This window comes from Trichosurus vulpecula, chromosome 5 (genome assembly GCF_011100635.1).
Source record: "Trichosurus vulpecula isolate mTriVul1 chromosome 5, mTriVul1.pri, whole genome shotgun sequence".
In the NCBI taxonomy this organism is placed as follows: domain Eukaryota; kingdom Metazoa; phylum Chordata; class Mammalia; order Diprotodontia; family Phalangeridae; genus Trichosurus; species Trichosurus vulpecula.
The window spans coordinates 209679552-209695685 of NC_050577.1; the positions used below are offsets into that span (position 1 = coordinate 209679552).

The 16134-nt window shown below is 33.6% G+C and overlaps 1 protein-coding gene across 4 annotated transcripts in view; it reads left to right on the plus strand.

The window, feature by feature from the left end:
• Nucleotides 1–16134, plus strand: part of SLC38A1 (solute carrier family 38 member 1) — a 77742-nt gene that overhangs the window by 25116 nt on the left and 36492 nt on the right. For all 4 annotated transcript variants that reach the window (XM_036761321.1, XM_036761320.1, XM_036761319.1 and 1 more), the window contains 4 exons: nt 12842–12915; nt 14335–14427; nt 14802–14883; nt 15765–15847. In XM_036761321.1, the coding sequence (XP_036617216.1) occupies nt 12842–12915; nt 14335–14427; nt 14802–14883; nt 15765–15847 (332 nt within the window). The remainder of the gene's footprint in view (nt 1–12841; nt 12916–14334; nt 14428–14801; nt 14884–15764; nt 15848–16134) is intronic.

Below are 16134 nucleotides of genomic sequence, written 5' to 3' on the forward strand. Positions count from 1 at the left end.
CAGGAGAGAGTGCCAAGCAGTGACTTAGGATTTGTGAGTGATCTTCTTATAGGAGGGTCCTAGCATTGAGGGGAAGCACAAATATGTTCTGGCTTGCTTCTATAATATTCTGTTGTAAACTGCTTGTTACTCTAGTGAGGTGGGATTATTGGTTTTGGAATGTTGTTGCCATGATATTGAGTTGGGGGCATTGGTCTTTGGGTCTGATCCTTTGCAGTCTAAATAAATGTTATGCTTCCTCTGCCTTCTACCTAGAGAATTCATTATATCCTGTACTTCCAAACCATTCAGGCATGCTCATGGTCCTCTTCAAGGTCATGAATTTTGCCTTAATGATATAGACACTAAACCCCTATTTGCCTCGGTTTCTCATCCATAAAATGAGGAAACACTGAAGAAGGAAATGGCAAACCATTCCAGTATCTTTGCCAAGAAAAGCTCATAGACAAATCCATGGAGTCACTAAGAGTCAGGCATGACTGAACAACTAAATAAATGAATGAATGAATGAATGAATAAATGAAAAGCAGAATAGGTCAAATGGAAAAGGAAGTACTAAAGCTCACTGAAGAAAATAATTCCTTAAAAATTAGAATTGGGTAAGTGGAAGCTAAAGACTCCATGAAACATCAAGAAATAATAAAAAGAACAAAAAAAAATAGAAGAAAATGTGAAATATCTCATCGGAAAAACAGCTGACCTGGAAAATAGATCTAGGATAGACCATTTAAGAATTATTGAACTACCTGAAAGCCATGATCAAAAAAAGACCCTAGATATCATCTTTCAAAAACTTATCAAGGAAAACTTCCCTGATAACCTAGAACTAGAGGGCAAAATAGAAATTGATCACCTGAAACTGATAACCTCCTGAAAGAAATGTCAAAAGGAAAGGAGAGAGAGAGAGAGAAAGAGAGAGAGAGAGAGAGAGAGAGAGAGAGAGAGAGAGAGAGAGAGAGAGAGAGAATAAGATGAAGGGAAATACACAAATACAGTTAGTCATCACCACTGTGAATGTGAATGGGACGAACTTACTGACAAAATGGAAGTGGATAGCAGAATGGATTAAAAACTAGAATCCTACAATTTATTTACAAGAAACTCACTTGAAGCAGAGAGACACAGAGTAAGGGAAAGCAGCTGGAACAGAATCTATTATACATCGGCTGAATTAAAAACAAAACAGGGGTAGCAATAATAATCTCAGAGAAAGCAAAAGCAAAAATTAGACCTAAAAGAGTTAAGGAAGAAACAACATCTTGCTAAAAGGTACCATAGAGAATGAAGTAACATATCAATACAAAACATATATGTGCAAAACATACATGGTATAGCATCCAAATTCTTAAAGGAGAAGTTAAACAAGTTATAAGAAGAAATAGACAGTAAAATTATACTAGGAGGGGAACCCCAATTTTCCCCTCTAAGAACTAGACAAATCTAACCACAAAATAAACAAGAAGAAGTAACTAGACTTGTAGAAAAGTTAAATATGATAGACTTCTAGGGAAAATTGAATAGAGATAGAAAGGAATATACATTTTTCTCAGTGGTACATGGCAGTTACACAAAAATTGAGCATATAGTAGGGCGTAAAAACCTCACAAGCAAATTCAGAAAGGCAGAACCTTTTTCAGACCATAATGCAATAACAATTATTTTCAATAAATGTCCATGGAAAGATAGATGAAAATTTAATTGGAAACAAAATGATCTAATCATAAAGAATGAGTCAAACAACAAATCATAAAATAATAATTTCATTAAAGAGGATGATAACAATGAGACAATATACCAAAATATTGAGATGCAGCCACAGAAGTACTCAGGGGAAATATGTATCTTTAAACCCTTACATCAATAAAATGGGGAAAGAGCGGATCAATGAATTGGGCATGCAACTAAAAAAAAACTTTAAAAAGAACAAATTAAAAATCTCCAATTAAACACCAAAATGGAAATCCTGAAGATTAAAGGAAAGCTTAATAAAATTGAAAGCAATATAATAAATAATACTTGGAAGTGGTTTTATGAAAAAAAATAAAATAAATAAACCATTGGTTAATTTGTTTTTTTTTTAAAAAAAAGGAAAACCAAACTACCAGTATCAAAAATAGAAAGGGTGAATTCACCACCAATGAAGAGGAAAATAAAGCAATTATTAGGAACTGCTTTGCCCAATTGTATGCCAATGAATCTGACAATCTAAGTGAAATAAATATTTAAAAAAAATATAAGTTGCCCAGATTAACAGGAGAGGAAATAGAATGCTTAAATAACCCCATCTTTACAAAAAAAAACTGAACAAGCCATTAATAAATTCCTTAAGAAAAAATCCCCAAGGCCAGATAGATTCACAAGTGATATCTACCCAAACATTTAAAGAACAATTGATTTTAATACTATATTAACTATTTTTAAAAGTACACAGTAGTAAATGACCTTAGGATTCTAGTATTTGATAAACTGTAAAATCCAAGCTTTTGAAACAACAAATCACTATTTGACAAAAATTGCTGGAAAAACTAGAAAGAAATTTGGCAGAAACTAAGTAGAGACTAACATCTCATCCCATATACCTAGATAAGGTTAAAGTGTGTACATAATTTAGACATAAAAGGTGGTATTATAAAGCAAATTAAGGGAGCATGGAAAATTTTACCTGTCATATCTAGATAAGGGAAGAATTTGTGACCAAACAAGAGACATAGAGCATTACAAGATATAAATTGGATAACATTTATTACATTAAATTAAAAGTTTTTACATGAAGAAAACCAATGCTGCCATACCCCACTGGGGTGGGGTATGATTATAACAAGTTTCTCATAAAGGCCTCATTTCTCAAATATATAGAGAACTGAGTCAAATGTATAAGAATATAAGTCATTCTCCAATTGATAAATGGTCAAAGGATATAAACAGATAGTTTTCAGAATAAATGAAAGAACTATTATAGTGGAGGAAAAGATAGGTGGGGGTGGCTGGTAGGCAATTTTTGAACCCTACTCTTATAGGAACTGGCTCAAAGAGGGAATAATATACACATTCAGTTGGGTATAGAAATTTATTTTAACCTACAGAGGAGTATGAGGGGAAGGAGATAAGAGAAGGAAGGACTGATAAAAGGTATGACTGATTGGGGGAAGTGGTGGTCAGAAGCAAAACACTTTTGAGAAGGGACAGGTGAAATGAGAGAGGAGAATAAACAGGGGTAAAGTAGGTTGGAAATGCACAGTAATCATATCTGTGAGAAATAATTATACCAAGTTTCTCTGATAAAAGCCTCATTTCTCAAATATATAGACAATGGAATCAAATTTATGAGTATAAGTTATTTTCCAATTGACAAATGGTCAGAAGATATGAACAGGCAGTTTTCAGATTAAGAAATCAAAATTATCTATAGTAATATAAAAATGCTCCAAATCACTATTGATTAGAGAAATGTAAATTAAAACGACTCTGAGGTACCACCTTACACCTGCCAGATTAATTAATATGATGGAAAAGAAAAATGATAAATGTTGGAGGGGATGTGGGAAAATTGGGACACTTAATGCACTGTTGGTGGAGTTGTAAACAGATCCAACCATTCTGAAGAGCAATTTGGGACTGTGCCCAAAGGGCTATCAGTCTATACATACTTGTTGACCCAGGTCAAAGTTCAAAGGCTTCTGTATCCCAAAGAGATAAAAGAAAAAGGCCCTATATGTACAAAGATATTTATAGCAGCTCTTTTTGTAGTGGCAAAGAATTAGGATTTGAGTGGATGCCCATCATTTGGGGAATGGTGGGACAAGTTGTGATATATGATTGTGCTGGAATACTATTGTGCTATAAGAAATGTTGAGAAGGGGTTTTCAGAGAAACCTGGGAAGACTTATATGAATTAATGTAATGTGAAGTGAGCAGAACCAGGAAAACATTGTACATGGTAATAGTAATATTGTATGATGATCAACTATGAATGATTTAGCTATTCTCAGCAATATAATGATCCAAGATGATGCCAAAGGATTTATGATGCAAAATGATATATACCTCCAGAGACAGAACTAGTGGAGTCTGAATGCAAATGTGGAAGCATACTTTTTAAAATTTTATTTTTCTAGGGTTTTTTGTTTGTGTTTTCTTTTGCAACATGGCTTATATGGAAATATTTGTTAATGACTACACATATATAAACTAACAAATTGCTTGCCTTCTTAAGCAGGAAGAGAGGGTAGTAAGGGAGGAAGAAAATTAGAAAAAAAACAGGTAAAATAAATCAATAAATAAAATAACTGGGTGGTTACAAAATATTTCTCAAAGACAGATTTAAATATCTTAACAAATATTCACTCAATATAATTTAAAATGATAATACTACCTAAATTAATTCAATTATTAATTGCCTTGTAATCAAAGAATTACTTTATAGAGCTAGGAAATTTAATTAAAATATTTATCTGGAGGAAAAAAATGTCAAGAATATCAAGGAAATTTGAAAAAATGAGAAGAAAACAGTTATGAGATCTCAAGCTTTACTATAAAGCTAAAATTGTCAAAACAATTTGTAAGTGAATAAGATATTAAAGTTTGATCAGTGGAACCAATTAAACACACAATAGACAAATGAGCTTAGTAACCTAATGTTTATCAAAGCAAAAGATATCAGCTATTGGGGTATGAATTCACAACAAAAACTGGGGGGAAAACTAAAAAGTGGTCTGGCTGAAAATGGCATAGATTAACATTTCATATTGTAAATCAACATGAGCCATAAAAGATTATAACTTAAACAAATTTTTGGAGCATAGAAGAAATTGCTTTTTGTATCTATGGAAAGAAGAATTTATGACCAAGCAAGAGATAGCTTCATATGACGTAAAATACATAATTTTGATTACATAAAATTAAAATGTTTTTTCACAAACAAAACAAACGAAGCTAAAATTAGAAGAAAAGCAAGAAACTGGAGGGGGGGCAGGGAGAGAAATCCTGGTAGCACATTTCTCTGATAAAGTTCTCACTTCTTAAATAGATAGGGAACTAAATCTAATAACAAGAAGAGCCAATCCCCTATTGATAAATGGTCAAAGGTTATGAATAGGCAGTTTTCAGGGGAAGAAATCAAAGCTATCAATAGCCATATTAAAAAATGCTTTAAATCACTGATAATTATGCAAATTAAAACAACTCTGAGGTACTGCCTCAAACCTGCCAGATTAGCTAAAATGACAGAAAAGAAAGTGACAAAAGCTGGTAGAGTTGTGGGAAAATCAGTATACTAATGTGCTGTTGGTGGAACTGTGAACTGGTCTAATCATTGGGAAAAAATTTTGGAACTATGCCCCAAAAAGCTATTAAACTATGCCTATCCTTTTGAATCAGCAATACTGCTGGTTAATCTATATCCCAAAGAGATTTTCAAAAGAGGAGAATGCCCCATATGTATAAAAATATTTACAGCAACTCTTTTTCTGGTGGTCAAAAATTAGAAACTGGGGGAGGGAATGCCTACCAGTCGGGGAATGACTAAACAAGTTATGATATCTGAATGTGTTGGAACATTATTGTGCTGTAGAAAATGAAGGGGATGGTTTCAGAAAATCCTGGGAACATCTCTATGAGCTAATTCAAAGTAAAGGAAGGAGAACCAGGAGAACAATAAAAATAGTAATTAATAAAATAGTAATTAATATAAAAATAATCAAATTTCAAAGACTTATTCTCTCTGATCTACACAATGGCCAACCAGAATTACAAAGGACTCATGATGAGACATTCTATCCCACACCAGAAAGAGAATTAATGGACTCAGAGTGCAGAATGAAACATATTTTTTAAATTGCATAGATGATATAGAAATGTGTTTTGCAAGTCTATACATATGTGTAAGAGTTTTGTTTTTCTTGCCTTCTCAATGGGTAGGGAAAGGTAGGGTCATAGAAAGAATTTGGAAATGAAAAAACTTAAAAGTGTTTATGCATTAAAATATAACATTCAAATAAAGTATAAAACTTGGCATCAATATTCATTAGAGATGTTAGTCTATAGTTTTCTTTCTGTTTTAACTCTCCCAAGTACAGGTATCAAGACCATATTTGTATCAGAGAAGGAATTTGATAGGACCTCTTCTTTTCCTATTGTTTCAGGCAGCTTTCATTATATTAGAACTAATTATTCCTCAAATGTTTGATTGAATTCATTTGCAAATTATTCTGGCCTGGTAGCTCATAGCTTATCCAATTTCTTTTTTTTTTTGATATTGGGTTTTTAAGCCCTGTATTTCTTGTTTTATTGATCTCGTCTTTATAATATTCATCCATGTCATTTGTGTTCTAATAATTTCCTTATTTCTTCTTCATTTGTTACAAATTTATCTTTTTTTTCCACTTTTTAATTAGATTTTCTTTCATTCAAAAAAAAATCACTTAGCTAATGCTTTATCTATTTTAATTTTTTTCCTCCAAGAAACCAGCTCCTAGTTTTATATAATCAATTCAGTGGGTTTTTTTTACTCCCAGTTTTGTTTTCTTCATTGTTTTCTTTTAAAATGTTCTTTGATTTTCATTTTTGTGTTTAATTGACATTTTAAAATGTTCGTCTTTAGTTTTTAAAGTTTTTTTGTTGTTTTTCTAGTTGCATTCCCCAGTCATTGATATGTTCCTTCTCTCTTTCATTTATTAGTGTTTAATTATATAAAATTTCCCCCAAGTACTGCTTTGTCCACATTCCATAAATTTTTGAAAGTTTTTTTCATTGTCATAATCGTCAATGAAATAAGCTATTGTTTCTATAATTTATACTTTAAGATTACACACTCTTTGGGAATGTTAATTTCCAGTTAATTTTAATAATTTACTTGGCAGTTTTTATTAATTATAATGTTTCTTGTATTTTGTTCCATGTTTCATAGTTCTGCTTTTTTTTTTTTCAATTTTGTGAGGTTTAATGCCATAGTATATGGTCAATTTATATAAAGGTGACATGCACAGTTGAAAACCTATCCCCATTTCTATTCCAATTTGATAATAACTAGAAGTCCATCATCTCTAACTTTTCTAAAATTCTATTCAAGTCCTTACTTTCTTGTTTATTTTTTTGGTTAGATTTGTCTAGCACTAAAAGGAATACATTGAGGACTATCATTTATTATATCTCTAGTGACTATATCTCTATAACTCATTTAGCTTTTCAATTTAGTATTTAGGTACCATAGTACACACATGTGCATTTATATAATACACATGCATATATATGTGTATTTAACATTGGTATTGATTCATTGCCTATGATATCTTTCATTTTAATGTAGTTTCCCTGTTTATCTGTCATAATCAAGTCTAGTTTTGCTTTTTTGTCTGAGATAATGATTGCTAATCTTTAGTTGAAGTATGTTAGATTATCTTACAGTCCCTTATATAATTCTCAGTTAACATTTAAGTGTTTCTTGTAAATAAATACTATTGAATTTTGCTTTCCAATCCATTCTTTATCCTTTTCCATTTTGTGGATGAGTCACCCTATTCACATTTATGGTTATGACAGTTAAGTATATTGATTTCTCTCCATTCCATTCTCTTATAATTTTTCCTTTCTTTGTTTCCTGACTCCTCTTTACAACAAAGAAGGTGATAAGAAAGAAGTGTTTTATGCCTGGTGACACCTGCTCCTACTTCTCTTGCCCAGAGCCCAGTCATAGTTTCTATCCTTTCTTTTTCCCTTTTAAACACCTCTTTTCAATCTATGCTCCAAGAATAGTTTATTTTAGTTATGGCTAATCCCTACCTAAATCTACCTTCCTTCTTATTTCCGCCTCTCCCTGCTCCACTTTTCTCCTGTTTCTCTGTTGAGTGAAGTGTATTCTGCACTAAACTCTGTGTATATATGTATTGTAGAATTGAAAATTGGTGTCTCACTTTTTTACATTATTTTATTGTCTTAATTAATTTACTATTTATTAATAATCAAGTTGCTGTGTGTTGTTACTGTTCAGTTGTTTCAGTCATGTCTGACTCTTTGTGACCCCATTTAGAGTTTTTTTGGCAAGGATACTGGTGTGGCTTGCCATTTTACAGATGAGGAAATTGAGGCAAACAAGGTTAAATGATTTGCCCAAGGTCACACAGCTAGTAAGTATCTGAGGCCAAATTTGAACTCAGGTCCTTTTGACTCCTAGTGTAGCACCACCTAGGTGTCCCTTGTGTAATTAGTTACTCTTCCTTAATATGTGAACTTGAACTCCCTCTGAACACCTTAAACCCACAGCTGTTAGTTCCCTATTTATAACACAAGCCACCCTCCACCCATTAAGTTCTCTCCCTCAGTACTGGCCAGCCACAGAATTCTAATCTATATTCTAATTTATCAGAAATCAGGAATATGTAAATCACATGCTCTCTGTTCTCCCTCAGAAATTGCCAACCATGGGACTTTCCAGAGGATATCCTGCTGATAAACTGTTGTAACTTGTGATTAGTAACCTATACTTTTGTTATGTCAGATTTATGTCCCTGTCTATTTTTAAGGTTTCTTTGTATGACTATAAACAAGCTAATTTGATTGTCAGATGTATCCTTGGCTACTGAAAAAGTTTAGATCCCTTTCACTGGCATTTGCTATCCTTGCTATTAAATTGAATGTGCTCAAAACTTTATTGCCTCAGTTTCTCTTTATCACAGATTTCACTCACAACAATATTCTTCTTTCCTCTGCCCAATCCATACGAAAGTGAAGTTTGCATATCACCTGTTCTCCCCCAAATAGAAGGGTCCTGCTGCTGGGTTCCTACAAGCTTTTTTTGCTCCCAAAGTGGTTTGATCCAGGTCAAAGCAAGAAAACTGCTTTCTTGATATGAATTCTGAAAGGGCCTCACCTGGATTTGGGTCTGAACAGCACACCTGTGGGTTTTGCCCCTAATTGGAGCTTCAATAGGCTGCTGCTAGACACAACCACTGTTAGCTAGCTGGAAGCTCCCAGGAAATGGAACTACAGGGTCTGCTTTGGTCTGACCTCCATGTCCTGATTATTCAGACTAAGCTGAGGACTGCTTAGTTCTGTTCCTGCTCCTTGCCCAGTACACAGCTTTGGGCTCCTGATCCCTTCTGGCTTTGGGCTCCTACTCCTAGCCTTCTGCACCAGATTTGCAACCTAACTCTGGGGTACCAGGGACAGAGATGCCACTTGATACCTATTATTGCTCCCTGGATAATGTTAGGCCTACCCCCAAGTAGTATATCCAGGATCTCTTCTTGCCCTAATATTTACAGCCCCCAGTTCAGTCTCTGTCTTGGAAAGTTTCACATAGTGCCTTTCTTGCTAAATCCTGTCCCTTGTCCACAGACCTCTCTGTCTTTTTATACCAACCTAGGCCAAAAAAATAATCACTCACTGGGATTTTTCCTTGGGTTTCCCAATTGGGAAGTTTTTTTAGATCTTAGAAGAGTAGGTGTGATGTGAAGCTGTTTTGACTAGTCTTTTCAACATGTATCTTGCCAAGATATGCTGCTTGTCTGTGATATTGTCCTTTCTCTTTTCTTCTTTGCATTAAAGAATTCAGTGACTCAGTTTTCTTTCTATTATTTTCTTTTTAATTTGCCAATCTATCCCTAGCTCTCTTCTCTCTACCCCCACCCACTGAAAACAAAAGCCTTGTAACAATTATGCTAGCCAAGTGAAACAAATTCCCACACTGACCAGGTCTGAAAATGTGTCTTACTCTGTACCTTGAATCTATTACCTCTCTGTTAATAGATGTGTAGCATGATTCACCATTGGGCCTCTGGAATTGTGGTTGGTCATTGCATTGATCCAAGTTTTTAAGTCTTTCAAAGTTGTTTTTTTCCTACAATAATGTCATTACATAAATTTATCTCCTTGTTCTATTTGCTTCATTCACAAGTCTGCTCCAGTTTCTCTGAAAGCATCTTTTTCATGATTTTTTACGGCACAAGAATAGTTCATCACATTCATGTACCATAATATGTTCAGCCATTCCAAAATTGATAGAATTCCATACATATTTTTAATACCTATTCATCTATGTGGCACGGTGAACATAGAGATGGACCTAGAATCAGGAAGACCTAAGTTCAAATCCTGCCTCAGACACTTAGCTGTGTGATTCTGGGCAAATACCTTGAACTCTCCTAGCCTTAGTTTCTTCATCTATAAAATGGGAAAATGATAACACCAATTCACAGAGTTGTTATGAAGGAACTCAACTGGAGATCTATTTCTAAGTTGATTTTGAACCACTGATGATTTAGTGATGACAGTGAATTGAGTAACGTTTAGTTTCAAAAGATGATCATGTAGTCTCAGAGGGACAAAGAGAGTCTTAAGATTGAATAAACTAACAAGGGTTAATTTGAAATGCTAGTTGATGAAAATGAATGTGTTTGGATCTTTTTCTTTTAGAGGAAAGCTTCACTGTTAAAATATGATGGTGCTAGTTTAATCATGAAGATAAGTGACCTACACATATGACTATGGGAGAAAATGGCAAACATGAGCTAATCCCAATCCTGTCATTACTAAATAAGTAGGCATGAAGGCAAGATATTTTTTGAAGACAGACTAGAAAAAAAATGGTGGAGTAGGAAGAAGCACCATAGCCCAGGTCTCTCCCACAACTACTCCAATAAAGAGCATCAGACCAAGGAAATCCAAGAAAAATATGAGTTGATCATTTTTTCCATCCCAGATCAGCATAGGAATACAGTTTACTGAGGACACTGAGTCCAGGGACTGAATTGGGGCTTATGGTTGTTCACCAAGGAAAGAAGAGGTCCTGGATCTAGCAGGAATGAGCCTGGTGATGTGCAGGAAGCAGGAACAAAAGCCAGCTGTGCTTCTCTTTCTACTGACTGCTTCCCTGCTGTCTACAAATATGTTTATGATTTTAAAACCAAAATGAGATTTCTGGAGGAAAGAACCAGAAAAGAAATGAAAGCTTTGAAGGAAAGCCATATGTGTATAATGTGAAAAAATAGTGTAGTACAAACAGTATAAAGTCTTTTCTGAGCAAGAGAATACTTGAAAATTTGAATAGACTAAGTTAATGACTCCATAAAACAACAAGAAATATTTTTTAAAAGTAAAAAGACTGAAGAAATAGGAGAAAATGTAAGGCACCTGAGAAACAACTCACCTGGAAAAAAAAGATCAACTAGAGACAATTTAAGAATCATCGGACTACTGAAACCCAGGACCAAAAGGAAGTATAGATATCATATTTTGGAAATTTCCAAGAGTTATTAGAACCAGAAGGCAGAGTACAAATGGAAAGAATTCACTGGTCACCCTCAAAAAGAACCCCCAAAATGAAAACTCCCCAAAATATCATAGCCAAAATCTAGAACTTCTAGGTCAAAGGAAAAAATTGCTACAGACAGCCGGAAAGAAAGAATTTAAGTAATAAGGAGCATTAGCTGAACTCTGAATGTCAGGAAGCAAGGTTGGGGAGTGGGCAGTGGCAGGGGGTGGCACCTGATTAGTGATGTCAGATAAAGCAACAGCAAAAACAGACTTGACTAAAATATAATTACAAGGAAACTTACTTATGATGAAAAGTACCGTAGGCAATGAATTAATATGTGTACTTAATGTATATAAACCAAATGACATCTAAATATATAAAGGGAAAGCTAACCAAATTATGGGGAGAGATAGCAAAGATACCTTTTGCACCTTTTCCATTCTACTAACAAACTTATGCCTCAGCAACCTTAACAGGGTCCATGGGGGTAGAAGCCCTGTCCTTTATTGCTATAGAACTCAAGGCTAAGAAGCAAGGTGAGCGTATTCAGTAAAGATATCAAGTGCTTCACAGACTTATGAAAAGAAAATATTTTTATTAAAATAATAAAGACACTTTTAATTACTTAAAATAGACTGGAGACAGTGATATGTTGTGCTCTATTAAGTCAGGAAATGGATGGATTCTGAAGCAATACCTTGTCAAAAGTTTCTTTTATTTTCTCAAGTAGATTTTCTGTTTTGAAAAAAATCAGAAAAAGAAGAATATATGACATATATATAATATATATATGTATGTATACATGTCTTGTTGATCTTTTTCTCATCTCAACTTTGGCTTAATTACTAAGGATTTCAAGTAAATGACCTTTTCTTCAGAAGAGGATAATGAAAAACATTAATAAAAACATTACAAAAACATTAATGTTACTGTTCAGATTGTCCCTTTTATTTTGCATGAATATTAAGATTCTAACACCAGTCAGGAGATGATTAATCATTATTATAAAGGAACCAGAGATTTAAAAACAACAAACTTCTCTATGCTCCAAATACACATATCCAAAAAAAAGTTACAGAATTTTGTAGCTAGAAGAAACTAGCATTAAAAAATTTAAGCCCCTCATTTTTCAAATTGGTGAAACCAAGGCTCAGAAGAGTAGTTTGTTGTTGGTTTTTTGTTTGGTAGGTTGGTTTTGCTCCCAGTTAACACGACATATCACTGGTTTTAAGAGTCCTCATTCCCCTTTGCTCCCATATCCTGTTTAAAAGATGAGCCACAAATGCATATTTAAAATGTAAAAAAAATTTTTTTCATAATGTTATTTAAGAATTACCTGTACAGATCCAAGGAAAGAATTGGGGTTTTGAACTGGACAAGGGCTTTTATAGTTACTTGGGTTCTGATTAGCAATTTTTAAAAGTATGTTCTTAATGTAGATTTTTAAAGAGGGAATGAGTAATAGACTGCAACCTTGGGGTTCTCTTAGCAGAATGATTTTGCCCATTTAAATAAATCTTTGCCTGTCTAAAAGTCCAATTCCAAAGACATTTTCTTTTTAGCTAATTATAACAAATTTTCCCCTTGTTTTAGGTTCCTTTTCATTTTGGTATCAGGCCTGACTAGTTATTCAATCTATGTTTTGTTGTCATGTGCAGAGATGACAGGTAAGTTGTAACAAGATTAAATTTAGTTAAGTGGAAGAAGGACAGAGGGAAAGATTTTCATAATGATTTTATTAGCCAAATTTCCTTTTGCCCTTTCAGGAGCCTGATTATGTAGAAACAGCAATTGGAATAGCAGTCAAGAAATGTCTTTGGTGCTCACTTGGGGCCAAGGCAAAAATGCAGTATCGATTGCATACTTTCAGTGTACATAAAGCAAGTGAGAAGTACAATTTAAAAGGAACTTTCAATTAGGCTTTTCTCAGTTGATATCTTACTCTTAAGAGTTCTACTTTATTCCCCAGTCCATATGATATTTAAAAACAAGTATCCTATGTCTTCGAATTGTAACCTCCAGATTTTAAAAGGAAACGGATTTATTCATTCTCTCTTGGGCAAGTTCCAAAGAGAAAACATTACTTCTGAGCTAACCTTGAAGTATCTACTATTAAATTACCTTAAAAGTATAATCCCTGAAGGTTTATTTTCTAGTCTTGTTCCATGCTGAATTATATTTGCAATATATTTTCTACATTAGCCAGAGCATTTAGATACTTGTTATTGTACACAGACTATTACAAGAACCCGGAACATTTGGCTCTAAATTGAGGATCTAGCTGTTTTTGTTTTCCTTTGAGCACTAGGTTTTGGAAAACCTAAGTATTTTGAGCACAAGTCATAAAGAAATGTAAACAGGATGTAAAAGAAAAGAATGGATTTGTCTTCCAGTAACCATTTAAATCAGCACCTTAAATGCTTTGAATTTCAGTTCGTGTGCATTGGGCTCTGGCAGACATATCTGTCATTCTCATTTTCTTCCTCGGTATTTTGATAGCTTGATTTGAGCACCCCAAGTAAATTCTTTTATTTATGAAGCATAGTCATTGATAGAATGAAATTAAGAAAAAACATATCAACCCAAAAATAATAGGAAAAAAATACATAAAACCCAATTTCATATAACTTCAATTACTTCAGTCAAGGCAAATGCAAGCATAAGCTTGATTATTTGAGCAACTCAAAGCAAAACACTGTTTTGGTGGGGCGAGAGGAGGAGCACCAGTGTAATTGCATCAGTCCTCTATTTCATTTTTACTAGGTAAACTGGGCCTAGGATTAAGATTTAAACAGTAAGAATGTCCAAAACAGAACTCCGCTTACTTGAAACAATTAAAAAATAAGCCATTAGATTACTTTGTATGCTTTTACAGCCAAATCAAAAAAGAGAAATAGTGATCATGCTTTATACTTAAACATTTTTAATGAGGAAGTTTTGAAATAATACTTCATTCTTATGACAGCCCAGAACACTGCCTGTTTTTGGCAGGATAGGAATAACAGGATTGAAGAATGATCACTGGATCTTGGTTGTTTTGATGTTATGAATTCTATCACTTTTTATGTTCCTTTAAATTTACATAGGATGTCTGAATTTTGAAGAGATGGGTGGGAAAGTCTATGGCAAAAAAGGAAAGTATGTCATATTTGGAACCACCTTTGTCCAGAACCTGGGAGGTAAATGCAACATGATCTTCCCCCCTTGTCTCCCTGCCCTAACCCACTACCTAACAAGCATGTCTCTGTACACACTTTAAAATGGAATGAATGAAAGTATTTTTCCTTTTAGTAGTTGTGCTTTGTTGGCCTCATCGATTTAATGTGAGAAAACCATGGACATTACCTGCCCTTATAGCTAAAATGATGTGTAATGTGCAGTATAGACTAATCTCATCTTTTGCTTATAGCCAATTAAATTCCCAGGATTTGGCAATACTGGTTTTCTATCTTAATGAATTAGCCTGAGAACAAGGCTTTGTAACCTTTTGTATGGCTTGCGATATGAACTACACTGTCTCCTTTCTAAATAATGTTCTTATTTTCCTCCTTAGCCATGCTGAGCTACCTTTTTATAATAAAAAATGAACTGCCCTGTGTCATAAAAGTTCTTATAGGAAAGCAAGATGAATTTTTGTAAGTTAAAAGACTATTTTTCTGTTCTAACTTTAAATTTATATGTGGACTAATCAGAGTTTTGATCTTAATAAAATTCTAGTTGACTGAACCTTTGGTAGATTGATTGGGGATGAGAAAAATAAAGGGGGAAAAAGTGAGACACATAGGTAGGAAACTTAAAAGGTTTGGTAGATAAAAACTCATTTAACATGAAACAAAGGGATACTGTTGGAATTTTCTAGGACCCTAAACTGAAGCCTGTATCTAGTTTACATGAAATTAAATTTATTGCAGTATTTTCAACAGACTTACAGCTTGCAAAAATGGAAGTTATAACCACATTGTTGAAGAAAGGACATGCTAGGAATGAGTGTTTTATATGATCTGGACCTTCCCACAAAAGATTCAAGTAGTCTTGGACACATCTGACCTATAAGTCATACTTTGATTCCATTTTATTTAGCAATTCCCTTTTACTGTTATTTTTTCTTTTTTCCTTCAAGGGAAAATTATAGAAGCCTGTAGTCCTAAACCACTCATTCTTATCATAACATGCTAAATATAGGGAAGTAGTGGGGAAAAAACCTACCTCTCATGAATTTTTACTTGCTGACACTAGCTTTACAAAACATACAAAAGCATTTTCTTTTAATAATTGATAGTATGTATATATTATAACCTGACTGAATTTGATATGTGCATTCAATTTTGAAGTCATTTCAATAATTCAAAATGAATGCCATATTTCAAACAGTGGGTAAGAAAAAAGAGTATTAGAAAGGTAAAATTATATAAAATCTTAAATTATGGAAAAAGAATAAGAAATATACTATAAAATTGATATTTGAGTGAAAATAAGTTTCTAACAAAATGTTTTTTATATTTAAAATATCTTACAGAGCATGGTATGTGGATGGTCGACTACTTGTTGTTTTAGTTACCTTTGTTATTATTTTTCCTCTCTGTCTCATGAAGCACTTAGGTAAGGAAAGATTCTGTATTACTTTACTTTTAGTTATGCCTAAGTGAATTAAAGACTCAGAAAAATGCAGCTACTTTCATGTCTGTTGTTACTAGTATAAAGAGGAAACATGCATGTCAGATTCAACCTTGAAAATTTGTGCCTTCTGCTATAGCACATCTTTTATGCCCACTCTTCTTCTTTTTTCATTGCTAAGACATCTCCCTCCACTATCTCCTCTTAGATGAAGAAGTGGCCCTCTGCTTGACAAAGAAATGCCTCTGCATGTGCCCTTAACCTTATCCCTT